Source organism: Petromyzon marinus, chromosome 8 (assembly GCF_048934315.1).
Source record: "Petromyzon marinus isolate PM22_M1 ecotype Great Lakes invasive population chromosome 8, UKy_Petmar_22M1.pri1.0, whole genome shotgun sequence".
Taxonomy (NCBI): domain Eukaryota; kingdom Metazoa; phylum Chordata; class Hyperoartia; order Petromyzontiformes; family Petromyzontidae; genus Petromyzon; species Petromyzon marinus.
This window is the reverse complement of record NC_133674.1, coordinates 7,184,733-7,198,701: the sequence shown is the minus strand read 5'-3', so window position 1 is coordinate 7,198,701 and position 13,969 is coordinate 7,184,733. Positions and strand designations below refer to the sequence as shown.

General features: G+C 49.4%; 1 protein-coding gene across 6 annotated transcripts in view; it reads right to left on the bottom strand.

The window, feature by feature from the left end:
- P4HA1 (prolyl 4-hydroxylase subunit alpha 1) overlaps positions 1 to 13,969 on the bottom strand; it is a 42,449-nt gene that overhangs the window by 27,686 nt on the left and 794 nt on the right. For 2 of the 6 annotated variants that reach the window (XM_032949535.2, XM_032949536.2), the window contains exons 1-2: positions 5,045 to 5,195; positions 2,992 to 3,113 (exon numbers count right to left, since the gene is read on the bottom strand). In XM_032949535.2, the coding sequence (XP_032805426.1) occupies positions 2,992 to 3,085 (94 nt within the window). In that variant the 5' untranslated portion in view covers positions 3,086 to 3,113; positions 5,045 to 5,195. Of the gene's footprint in view, positions 1 to 2,991; positions 3,114 to 5,044; positions 5,196 to 13,969 lie in introns of those variants that run through there. The other 4 variants (XM_032949532.2, XM_032949534.2, XM_032949537.2 and 1 more) reach the window with 2 other exon arrangements.

Here is a 13,969-nt window from a genome sequence, read left to right as displayed (position 1 = left end):
GTACTCTGGCATGAATGAATCGACTCGAGAACGATTTATTTAACGTGTGTGTGTTTTTGAGTATGTTTTTGTGCGTGTTTTGTGATATGAAACACATACGGTACTCAACACGCTCGCGCGCAACGCAGATGTTCACACATGTTGCCCGGTGCATCTAGGCATCCACCCGTTGGGAGATTCAGTGTCAGGGGGCCAGCGTTGGTCTGGGAATTCAGTGTCAGGGTGCGGAGCGTTGGGCTGGGAATTCAGTTTCAGGGGGTGAGCGTTGGTCTGGGAATTCAGTGTCAGGGTGTGAGCGTTGGTCTGGGAATTCAGTGTCAGGGTGTGAGCGTTGGTCTGGGAATTCAGTGTCAGGGGGCCAGCGTTGGTCTGGGAATTCAGTGTCAGGGGGTGAGCGTTGGTCTGGGAATTCAGTGTCAGGGGGTGGAGCGTTGGTCTGGGAATTCAGTGTCAGGGGGTGGAGCGTTGGTCTGGGAATTTAGTGTCAGGGGGTGGAGCGTTGGTCTGGGAATTCAGTGTCAGGGGGCCAGCGTTGGTCTGGGAATTCAGTGTCAGGGTGCGAGCGTTGGTCTGGGAATTCAGTGTCAGGGTGCGAGCGTTGGTCTGGGAATTCAGTGTCAGGGTGCGAGCGTTGGTCTGGGAATTCAGTGTCAGGGGGTGAGCGTTGGTCTGGGAATTCAGTGTCAGGGGGTGAGCGTTGGTCTGGGAATTCAGTGTCAGGGGGTGAGCGTTGGTCTGGGAATTCAGTGTCAGGGGGTGAGCGTTGGTCTGGGAATTCAGTGTCAGGGGGTGGAGCGTTGGTCTGGGAATTCAGTGTCAGGGGGCCAGCGTTGGTCTGGGAATTCAGTGTCAGGGGGTGAGTGTTGGTCTGGGAATTCAGTGTCAGGGTGCGAGCGTTGGTCTGGGAATTCAGTGTCAGGGGGTGAGCGTTGGTCTGGGAATTCAGTGTCAGGGTGTGAGCGTTGGTCTGGGAATTCAGTGTCAGGGGGTGATCGTTGGTCTGGGAATTCAGTATCAGGGTGTGAGCGTTGATCTGGGAATTCAGTGTCAGGGCACGAGCGTTGGTCTGGGAATTCAGTGTCAGGGTGTGAGCGTTGGTCTGGGAATTCAGTGTCAGGGGGTGAGCGTTGGTCTGGGAATTCAGTGTCAGGGGGTGGAGCGTTGGTCTGGGAATTCAGTGTCAGGGTGCGAGCGTTGGTCTGGGAATTCAGTGTCAGGGGGTGAGCGTTGGTCTGGGAATTCAGTGTCAGGGTGTGAGCGTTGGTCTGGGAATTCAGTGTCAGGGGGTGATCGTTGGTCTGGGAATTCAGTATCAGGGTGTGAGCGTTGATCTGGGAATTCAGTGTCAGGGCACGAGCGTTGGTCTGGGAATTCAGTGTCAGGGTGTGAGCGTTGGTCTGGGAATTCAGTGTCAGGGGGTGGAGCGTTGGTCTGGGAATTCAGTGTCAGGGGGTGAGCGTTGGGCTGGGAATTCAGTGTCAGGGGGTGAGCGTTGGTCTGGGAATTCAGTGTCAGGGTGTGAGCGTTGATCTGGGAATTCAGTGTCAGGGCACGAGCGTTGGTCTGGGAATTCAGTGTCAGGGGGTGAGCGTTGGGCTGGGAATTCAGTGTCAGGGGGTGAGCGTTGGTCTGGGAATTCAGTGTCAGGGGGTGAGCGTTGGGCTGGGAATTCAGTGTCAGCGGGCCAGCGTTGGTCTGGGAATTCAGTGTCAGGGTGCGGAGCGTTGGTCTGGGAATTCAGTGTCAGGGGGTGAGCGTTGATCTGGGAATTCAGTGTCAGGGGGCGGAGCGTTGGTCTGGAAATTCAGTGTCAGGGGGCCAGCGTTGGTCTGGGAATTCAGTGTCAGGGGGTGAGCGTTGGTCTGGGAATTCAGTTTCAGGGGGTGAGCGTTGGGCTGGGAATTCAGTGTCAGCGGGCCAGCGTTGGTCTGGGAATTCAGTGTCAGGGGGCGGAGCGTTGGTCTGGGAATTCAGTGTCAGGGGGCCAGCGTTGGTCTGGGAATTCAGTTTCAGGGGGTGAGCGTTGGTCGCGAGTGCCACGGTGTGAGCTGAATAATAGAGACGGTGGTTTTGTGTTGAGGTGAAATTGAAAGAATGTGTACACACACACACAAGGAATAGAAAGCGACTCAGCATCCTTCAATATAATGAGGGTGATAATCGTGTTAAACAGGGAGGGTCTTTCTGCATTTGTTTTTTGTTTTAAGAATGTTTTCAGCCAATCAACGATGAATGTTTATCATACAAGTGGGAGGAAACTAGAGCACCCAGAGTAAAAAAAAAAACCCACGTGAGCTCTATCCCCGTACAGATGTAAACAGATAGCGATTATTCCCTTCTTTTTGCTCGCCAGGGTATGGCATCTCGACGCCCACTGGAAGGGAGTTTCACAACAACATCCATCTATAATCCACCAACCCTCGCTCCCACGTAAAACATGACGAGCACCACCCAGCTACCGACGTGGAAATCTTGCCACGTGGCTGATTGAGGCCTGGGAAACAGGATCTAAGTACAAGGACTCCTCTACTTACGAACATTCGACTTACAAACTTTCAGAGATACGAACAAACCTGTCCGTATGTCCAGTTGCCTGTTCGAATTGAGTTATAAGTTCAAACGCCGCGCAATAGATGGTGGTGGCATCTACATCTGCAGAACATGAAGAACCAGTGGCATCTACATCTACAGGAGATTATAAAACTTTTAAAGCCCTCCCCCCCCCCCACGTTTAGTGTACATGCCATACGTTTGGAATTGACAGGAGTAAATATGAACTTAGGAACAAATCGAATTACGAACAGACCTCTGGAACCTTTAACTCGTTGGTAAGTAGAGGGAGTCCCTGTATAAGAATCAGAATTTGTATTTCAACTGGAAGAATCCGGTGAGCTATGAAGCTCTTTTACCCAGACGTCCAGTAGGGGCGGGTCAGCAAGGAGTACCCGGGGTCCTGAACACACGGGCAGGAGGACACGCGGGCGCTCTTACCTATGGAGGTGAACACCTCGGAGTGTGAAGCCGTGGGCAGTAGCAGCAGCACCAGCAGCGGCAGCAGCAGCAGCGTCCTCCACCGCTGTTCCATGGTTGCCAAACTCCAGAGGCCCGTTCTTCTGCTCGGCCAGAGAACAAGCCGGACACCATCCAGACGGCACCCACAATCCCTCTGGTCATATGTGCAGGGCTTACAAGCGAGGCTCGTCACTGATCGTGGTTTGTGCGTCGCTGACTGTTCAATCGATTACCCAACGAAGTCTCCCCAAATCTCAAGGTTACTTTCCAATCAAAGTCCTGCTTGCCATGTTCTGGAAAGAGTGCATTTAATTATTATAATTATTATTGTGTGGGAGGAAATTCCAGCAAAGAACTCGCAAAAAAAAAAAACCATGAAAGCACACTCATGATGCACGCCAAGAGGCCGTCACAAACGCACAGTTCTCGCGAGACTGCCTTCTATTGAGACTTCGCTTACCCCCTTCTTGCCAGTGGGTGACTCGGGCACATTCTGACTCCAGCCCTGCACGATCCTCCAACCCTAGGCGTCAGTCCACCGGACTATGGCATTCATGTTACCATTGCACCTCGTCAGGCGCATACGTTAGGCGTGTGTTAGAGGTGCAGCCCTTGCAACTGCTCGCTCACCCCACCAATGACAAAAGAGCCTCCCACTCGAGAGAGCTACGATCTAGATGGTATTTCGCCAACTCTTCCACGCTTTCCAGACGCCTCGGAAGGATTGGGGGGGGGGGGTGAGACTTCCCACGTTTTGCCCCACCAATGTATCAAAACCGCTGGGTGGAACAGAAGGAGAAGGGGCAGACCAAATAAAATTGCCCCGACTATTTAAACTTCTGCGCCGAGGAGATCGATCTATTTGCAATCCGGTGATCTCTGGATTTCAATACCAGTCCGCTGACCATTTGCACCCCAAGGCAGTAGCAGCAGCAGCAGCATCCATTATCTGCCGCTGTCTTAGCACGTACACCCGGGGGGGGGCACACAGTCGTTCGTGTCAGCGATGACGGCGCCAGACTTGTGTAGAAGTCATCAGCGAGGTTTCGTTGGCCTTGCCAACACTGCTCAAGACCCCCCCCCACTCCGCCCCCTCCGTTCTTCTTCCGCGTGATCAATAAGAGATGAAGGCCGAAGGGTAACGCGGGTCAAGTTGCCTTGCCCCTGGATCTCTCCCCAGCGCGTCACAAGCGAGCATTCCTTTACAAACATCCAGCTTCGTCCAAACTATAAACTATATATGTTTTATGAATTATTTTGTTGACCGGGTTAAGGCCCCACTGAGCTATACTGCATAGCTCTTTTTGTTTCTTCCAGAAGCGACCTTGGCCATCTCCGATGACGATGACCTCGTCCAAGTGGGCTCATCATCACGTGGGCATTGATAGCGGGCCAAACAACGCTGCCCTATGATCACCCCTCTCTCTCTCTCTCAGTCTCTCGTCTCTGACAAACGATAAAGCCCACGGCTGTCACGCTGGTTTGACGAGCGGAGGAGGTGGCACGGGAACGCGTGTAAGCCGCATCCACACAGAGAGAGGTAACTACTCCCAATTACGAGCCGTAACGATGAGCAATAACGATGGGATGTGGTCTGCCGGGTGCGCACAAAACAAAATGTCCTTTTTTTTGCCGGTGACCCGAGTCGGCTGCGAGTGAATCCCGTTGGCTCCCAGCGTCCACGCGAACGAAGCGAACTGCGACACTAGGGTTTGGCGACACTAGGGTTTGGCGCGATCATCGCAGACGGACGCACGCACTGCTCCAACGGAGAGCGTCATTCGCACTTGCGACGCTGCGCGTGGCGGGGATTTACTCGAGCGTGGGTGCTGCCCCCAACACGCTCACAGGACTGCACCGTTAACCATGTCGCGGTAAAACAACTAAGAAAGTGTTGTCACCGGCGAGTAACTGTGATTTGTCACGCGAGCGATCCGTCGAGATGGGCGAGTCCGGCGTCAACGAGAGATTCCGAAGACACGGGACGGCAATGCAGGCAAGAAGTGAAAGCGTTCATATTGCTCGCACTCACCCTCTCTGTGCGGAGTACGGTGGAAGAGTGCGAGCGGCCGGGCGAGTCGTCAATGGAGCCGGCGAATCGGCCGGGGTGAGCGGGGCGCGAGTCGGGTGAGCGGTGCGGGGCTTTGCCACGTCTCCACTTTTCGCACGAAACCAACAGTGGGACCCCCCCCTCCTCCTCCTCCTCCCTCGCTCAGCCCAACCCCTCCAGACCCCTATAGCCCTCCTCCCTCCCCCCGTAGACCGCTAATCCCCCTTCACCCAAACTCCCTCCTCACTCCTCCTCCTGGCCCCAATTCCACCGCAGCTCACAGTTATCCCCCTCCTAGCCATCCAACTCCGAACCGCAAAGACAAAGATCACCCCCATCCCGTATACACTTTGTAACAGGCTGCTGGAGAAAAGTGCCGTTAGCGAGTAGCACCCATTGAAGGCCCGCACGGTGCTCTACAAGGGGGTGGGTGGTCAGCACCACGCCCGGCCGCCTTTGTCTCCCCCAGTGGCGATGTATTTTTTTTCTTTCACACCGCACCAGGTATTCGATTTGAGGCTGAGTCGATCTACACTCCCCCACCCTCTCGCACTCCTCCGCCTGCACCCCCTTGGCCACTCACACTGCTCCTCCCCTATCCCTTGGATAAACTTGATCCCGAATTCAACTCTTAACGTTCCAGTCATTTACACCCACCCCCGAGACATACAACACTCCCCCTCTCCGCCCAGCCCACTCGCTCCTCCTCCTCCTCCACCCAGCCCACTCTCTCCTCCTCCTCCACCCAGCCCACTCTCTCCTCCTCCACCCAGCCCACTCTCCTCCTCCACCCAGCCCACTCTCTCCTCCACCCAGCCCACTCTCTCCTCTTCCTCCTCCTCCACCCAGCCCACTCTCTCCTCTTCCTCCACCCAGCCCACTCTCTCCTCCTCCTCCACCCAGCCCCACTCTCTCCTCCTCCTCCACCCAGCCCACTCTCTCCTCCTCCTCCACCCAGCCCACTCTCTCCTCCTCCTCACTCTCACAGCCAGCTCCGCCTACTCTAGCGGCTGTGTCGCACTCACATACCTTAGGCCCATTACTCTGCAAACTCACAACCATCCTACCCTTGTACACTCACACGCCCATACTACTACTACTACCCCTGTACGCTCACATGCTCATACTACTACCCCTGTACACTCACCCATCCTACTATCCCTGTATACTCACATACTCATACTACTACTACCCTTGTACACTCACACACCCATACTATGTGAGTGTACAGGGGTAGTAGGACTACCTCTGTACACTCACCCATCCTACTACCCCTGTATACTCACATACCCATCCTACCTGTGTCAAATCAAGTACAAATTGTTTAGACACGCAGCACTTTTCTGGCACAAAGCTGCCACTCAAAAGTGCCCTCACATTAATACTCAAACATAACTAGAGAGAATGTTATACAATAATATACACGCTTTACGGTACTATCTATAGTTTAAAATATAAACAGAAGTTGTGGCTGTACACCCACATACCCATGCTACCGCTGTACATGCACAGCCCGTTTGTGAATAGGCCCACTGCTGCGGGTCACGGGGGTTATTTTGACCATACTTCACCGGCATGGTCAGTGGCGGGTTAGTGACGACCGGGAAAGGGAGGCACAGACGTGGAATCAAAAGGCACGGGTTTATGCGGCAGAACGACGGGCATGGCTGCCCTGTCCTCCACGCAGGGACGTGCGGTCAGGGGAGGCAGGGGAGGCAGGAGCCTCACCTGTCATACTCCAATGAAAATAGCTGTTACGAAAAGTAAAAAAAAGAATAATCAAATAAAATAAATGTTAAGATTTTTCCACTGATCTGTGTTATGAATGTAATTTCTGTACGATTCCAATCATGTTTGCAGTCAAAATCGCCAAATTTGCGGAGCTCCGCTGCAAATACAGGAAGAGACGAGAGGTGAGGCAGCGACGAGCTCAGCCTCACCTCTGATTGCGCAACCCCTCAGTAACTGGATGGAGCGCGGGCAATAAGCGTGTGCCTGTTACTATCTCAGTATGTCACCAATGTAATGTTTGTAGACCCCTTCATTTCATGTCCTCGCCTTCCATACTCCAGTTAACTTATTTCACGTAGCTCGCTGGTCTCGTCATGAAACTGCAATGAAAAAGCACCAGGGGAGGCAGCTATCACATTTGCCTCACTGAGGGGGGGGGGGGCGTGTCTAACACGCCCCCCCCCCCTCTCAGTGAGACGACGCCCCCTCAGTGTGTGACTCTGGCTCTGACACTAGCCAGTGCCTCCCCAGCCATTGACCTCACCGCACGCCACTGCCTCCACGCAGCCTATAACACCTGTTACGCACGGCGGTCGCTCATCCTAGCGGTTTCATTCTGCCCAAAGATGCATACAAACGTGGGAATGTGCACACGGCTGTCAACCCACGCGGTTTGCCCATTTCTTGTACATGGACATTGAGTTTCCAGGTCCATACGGTGCACAGCCGTTTCAATACGGGCAACCAACAAAAAATGTGTTTGTCTCTCCCTTGTGATGGGACTTTGTAGGATGGACGTTGAGGTTTATAACGGGCACGGGGTGACCAGTAAGGTCTGAATTGGTGTGTAATAAGGTAGGGCACTGATAAAGGGTTGACTGGTCTGTGTGTAACAACACGGTTGTTATCCCATGGCTTCATCGATTAACAAAGATGTTCTAATGAGCACCCGAGGGGTTGTGAAATTCCAAACGTAAGTTCAACAACAAAAACCCCTTTGTCTTTCAGACACAATAGGTCGTAAATCAAAAAATGAAGATCACGAGCCGTGTGTACGTGGTCGTGTCGCTCATATACTTCGATAATAACGATCGCTCCAGTTATGTATGTGTACGTATGTTGAACTTGTTTCGCACCGTACGTAACCAACCGCGCTAATCGGAGGTGCGGGGGAAGAACAAACTAAACACACACAACACAGCAGCTTCAACGAAATGATTTGGCACAAGGAAGCAGTAGGTCCGTAGGCCGCGATGAGACAACGGGGCTCGGATAGCGGCTCTACCGGAGAGGGCACGCCCCGGCCGGTAGGGTCGGGACTCCTTGCCAGGCCCTTTTAGCGCTGGTTTTTAGACTAAAAGTTAGTTCATATTGGATCGATCATATTGGGTAATCTTTACGAGTTATCGTGCCAATCACCCCGCTACATAAAGGACGGACAGAGCGAATGTATTAATTAACCTTTGTTATCTTAGCTGGAAAGCGTTAACATTGCCAATTTTTTTTTAAATACATAATTGCTTTCTATGCCGATACATTCAGGATGCAACGAAAAAACACACGGCTACTTTTAGAAACCCACTTAAGACATCTCCTTCGCTGTCTGTGATGAGCATAACGGGAAACAAGACCAAAGTCATGACGGATTGTTCAATTGTACGAGGGACATTAGCAACACATTTGACGTAAATGAAGTGCTATCGTGACACGCTTGTGAGTTCGTATTGTCTCAATTTTTATACCACATTCATATTTTTATTTTTCAGACAAGGGGCGCAAAAAAACAACAACACCTCCCTACCTCATGCCGCCCGGAGGCTGTTACAGCATTTTACTTAAAATGTTTTTTTTTATAAATACTGTATTCACCATTACATTTCACGACAACAACAAAAAAACCCTTTGCAGACACATTTCGAACTTGAATGGACATCATAACAAAACTTGAAGACATATATGCAATGGATTTTACTGTGCATAATGTGTGAATTCAAGGCTTGAAGACTTATTGCCCAGTAATCAAGCCGACGTGGAAGGCAAGTTGGTGAAATCGTTGGCCCAACCATTGGTGTGGCCGGTTTGGTCTCGAATAAAATATTCCCCCTCCTACACAGCCGCTCCTCATCACCCCCAACACTCCTCATTCTTCCCTTGCTTTAAGTAATGACACACATAATACATTATCGTTGTGTAGACGCTTAAACAGTACTTTGTTGGATATGTGCTGAGGGGGGGGGGGGTGGAACTCCGTTTGACTATCATCACCGAAATCTTGGTGGAATTCCTGGGCAACAGACTAGTTAAATGGTTCAAAATGTATTCATGATGTTGTGGTGCAGTCTAGTTCACAACATGAAATGCATCAGCCACGCTGTCGGCCCTCTATCCAGACCACTTTTTTTTACAGTAGCATCGGTTTTAACAGCACACACTATGCCGGTTTTGATTTTCTTGGTCTCATCAGCAGTGTCTGGCCATTCAAACAGATGCTGGTTTTTAAGGCAAGGGCCCCTGCACGAACACCATGAGGTGATTTGAGGACAGCTCATCGGTTTGAATATTGTATTTCGCAGCTGCTCAAATTCCCTTTTCACACCATCAATATGTAAACTCCCCTCCCCCTCCCCCCCTCGCCGGTCTGCACTTGCTCCCCCCCTCTACACCGTTCATCATGCTAAATCTGCCAATTAAATGCTAATTTTTATGCTAATTCCTTTGTAAAGGCGCTCTGCTTCCTCTCACACAGCTTCAAGGTCGCGGTCTGAGCTTGGCTGTGTTCACTCCAGCGCTGTCCTCTAGACAGTCTGGTCCCTTCACCTGATGAAGGCCACTTGTGTTGTGGCCGAAACGTCGTGAATTTTTTTGTTGTTTTTACGTGACTTTACCGAATAGAACCAAAGAGTTTGAATATTGTACTTTTGTCGTACATTAATCAAAGTGAAAAGGCAAGCGAAAAAAGTCAACTTTCATGAAAACTATACAGGGCATCTATATGCGATGAATTGTGTTTAACGTTATGGGATCCATCTTTAACTATGGGGCCGTCCATAAATGACGTCACGCGATTTTGGACGATTTTTGACCCCCCCCCCCTCGTCACATGTCTGAGCCCCCTAGATGCGTTACGTCATTTATGGACGGCCCCTATGGTATATCCACTGCTGGATGAAGGCTGTTCCATACCGTCATCCATCCCTCCTGCACAAAAGCCGATTTGAGCACTCCATCTCCAAGTTAGTAGTTCACTCCTGTGGCTGCCATTCCTTAACCAGTCTTATCGCTTATCTCCCCTTCAAGTAATGACTTGCCCAAGTACACTTTTATTAAGGGAATGACTTATCTTCATTTGTCTTCTCATCCGCATGTTCCTATTCGTCTCAGTTTAATTCCAATTACAATGTAAGCATCTTTCTATGCATATTTACACACTTTTCAGACGATATTTCCATGTCAGTGACCATAGCCTGCGATCGGTGTCATATGTGATAATATGCACCGAAATAAAACTTTCTTCTTTCAGAAGTTCATATTCAGAAGTTATATTCTTGGTTCTTTCGATAAAAGAAACAAAATAATATTGTTTTATATTTTTTTTTATTATTTCCCTTCTTACGTGATTTTACCGAAAGAACCAAGAATATGAATCCCTGCAGTCACGAAAGCTTTAAATCAAAATTTTATTCAGAAGTTGTGTAACTAGATAAAAATGCAAGAGCACCAGGATAGTCTCTTGCAAAAGTGCAACTTTTTACCGTCTGGAACGCTCTTCCTTCCAATATTAGGAAGCCACTGGAGCTATGCATTTTGAAATTTTGACTGAAAACTAATTTATTTGGGACTGCTTTTTTGTGTTTAGTTTGTTGTCCTTCCCCCGGACCTCCCGATTAGCAGTTGGCTATGTAAGGTGGGAAAGAAGTTCAACAAACATACATGACCTGAGATATTAGTTTGGCACTTGACAGTGTTGTTGTTTATTACCAACCTGAGGTTATACCACTTTATTTTTCACGTATGTGGTACTTTAGTTGCATAAACACCGTGAAATAATTCCTTTAGCGTCAATTCCAAACAACAAAACTACGGTGTAAGGGTGACATTCTCCTTGGCGCTTGTGCCAGGCTAGGTGCACTTTGCATCCACGTGAAGTTGTGGAATGCGCTCCGGCAGTTTAGATACTGTACGAGGCAGGGCCTCATGACGAGTTTACAGACAAGTTTCCTTATAAAGTACGAGGTAAAAACCTCCGTTCAGTCTCCCAAATAAGATTTCAGTCGACTGGCAGGTCGCGTAAAGCTAGGGTAGTCTCCCCTGGTGAGGTAAAGTGTGGGTAACTCCCACCTCTTCCAAGTCGTCCGACCAGAGTGGAAGAGTAGGCCAATTATTATCAGGACTCTAAGAGGGTCTCTAGCGCTCCTGCTAGTGGGGTTCCGACAAAAGTGGCGTGAGCGAGCAATGGCATGGTTGGATACCTTGCAGGTCTTTTGTCAATCCACTGCTGGATGAGGGCTTCAGCACGCGGTGTGGGTCGTGGAGGATAGAGCATACTGTATATTATCCCGCTGGTGCGGGTTGGTGAACACTGGGAGCCAAGACATGGAAGCATCCTTCCCAAACTATGGGTCGCGACCCCATTCGTGGGTCACAGAACGCAACACAGTGAAACATACATTTTTATTTAGTTTTAAAACAAATTATTAGTATCAGACTCGTACCCATGTGCAAAATTGGCTGGAACCAGAGCTATCACGTACTCCCCCTGAACCGTCACCTCACCCGTGCGTGGTAGTTATGCTGTTGGTGGTGGTAGTGGTTTATACCGGTTTTCTCTCCACATTTAGAAACATGTGTTTGGAGTATTCGGCTGCTTTAAATTTCCACATGATAAGCCACTTCGCTGAACTAACATTTGTAACTGGATCCCTTCTGAAAAATAGTTATATGGCTTAGTGGGCCTTAGCTGGTAAATTAACACAGTAGTTTAGTTTTAGTTTCTGTCAACATTTCCCATTCCAGGGCCACGCACTTTTCAGCTGGCTCAATCTTCGGGGTACACTGAACCCAAAAAACTCACTGTGGGTCCAGGTGGGTGACTTAAGAGGCATAGCATTGAAGGCGAGAGATAATTCCCTATTCCTTGCCCATTCTGCTCTCAACGAAAACAAGTAAATCAAGTGGCGATGCCAAAATCCGTGACAAGAATTTGCCCAACTGGTTGAGTTTATTCGTGTCTGTTTTGAGTGTTTCCGTGTCTGTGTGTCTTGAGCGTATTCACGTCTGTCTCTGCTTTTGAGCTGCACTAATATCACCCTGTGTAATAATACCATCACTGCAATAGTATAATCACGACGCCGTGAGCTGCACTCTTGAACACCTTCATACAAAAGGTAGGCTCCCTCTATTACACACCTTTGTTGCGAACATGACATCCACCATGTGTAAGATTACTCTGTTTCTTGGCAAGGTTTTGGTATGTGTGCATCCTCTAAGACGTCAACAACCGTCATTGTGTTTCACACACACGTACAGTCTTGCCTGTCAATGGGTCCCAATAAAAATGATCTGGCTACTGGAGCGGGTCACGAGTTGTAAATTTGTGAAGCCCCCGATGTACAGGGTGGTCCAGATGTTTTCTGGCCCGCATTTTATTCTCTAAAACGTATAATATTTTTTTTTGAAAGTAAGGTTTATTTAAAACAAATTAATATGCAAATAATGTTAGGGGTCAATTCATTGGGGGGGGGGGGGGTCACATGACATCTGGACCACCCTGCAGAGGACAAGACGTCGATGCATTGCCCTCTGCTGTCACAACACGTATCCCCGCAGACTGTCCCAACCTACCGTGCCCGGTGGCTGCCCAGTCCATGAGCTATCATGGCTCAATCCTGCTTGGTGGCATACGGGATCAAACGCAGTCCGGTTGATTTGGTCACAGGATGCTGAATATGATTGGCGCGGTGATCCACGCCATTTAGCCGACAGAGACGTTAAAACGTTTAAACCCTGGCGTTTACTCGTTTATAGGGCTGGACGATTTGGGGAAAATATCGAATTGCGATTTTTCTGACATTGCGATTTGATTTGCGATTACATTTTTTTAAGTTAAGCTTCAGTTCAATATTCACTGCGTAATAGGATTTAAACATGTATATGGAGCATTACCACATGATACCATCAAAATATGAACTGCTCTATACAATCTAATGCAAGGATGAAATAGAACAAACATAGAACAATTGTTAAGTTAAACAAATAAAGTTAGAATAATACAAAATAAAAGAACTCCAATAAGAAAGTAATAGGACTTTTAAAATCGTAACCTTTGCGATTTGCTTATCGCATTGTTTCAAATTGCGATTTCGATTTGAGATCGATTAATCGTTCAGGCCTACTCATTCACACCGCCGAGTTGACGGGCGCAGGGGGCGATTTTTACGCACCAGACGTGCGCATCTCATACGTTTCATCTGCCGCGGAGAGATGATCGAACAGGCGACCTCTGCCACGTGTACAGGGCCTGCTGTACAGTACTGGACATGCAATGGTTATCCAGCCGCGTTTTACGCAAGCCAAGCCACGCTCTGGATGAAAACGAAGCACCCACGTCCCGATTACGACACCAAAACAATTCAACATTGCGGGGCGCTGGCAACTTCACTCACAGCTGGGTCACAGCCACACAATGAGGGGGGGGAGGGGGGTGACTGTGCCAGAAGTTTGCGTAACGATACAAAAAAATATTTTACCAGCTAAGGCCCAATGAGCTATATAGCTCTTTTTTCAGAAGCGACCTGGCCACAAATCATGGCTTTTGTGGACAATTATAGCAGCCAAATACTCTTAAACGCACGTTTCTAAAAGTCGAGGGAAAACCCGGCCACGGGGAAACACACGCAGACTGCAAATACACAACAAGCGCCAGGGTCGGGATCAAATCCACGACCTCCTGCATACCAGGCGAGGGAGTTAACATCTCATAGCCACCGCGGCGCCCACACCAACAATTCAGAGCAGTGGACAAGTTGGGTCATCCACCATCTCCAGGGTGGTCCAGATGTCTTGTGACAACCCCCCCCCCCATTTCATTGTCGAAAAGTTTTTTAAAGTCACGTTTATTTAAAACAGACATTATTATACAAAGGGGGCAAATGTTTTAAGGGTCAATTAATAGGGGGT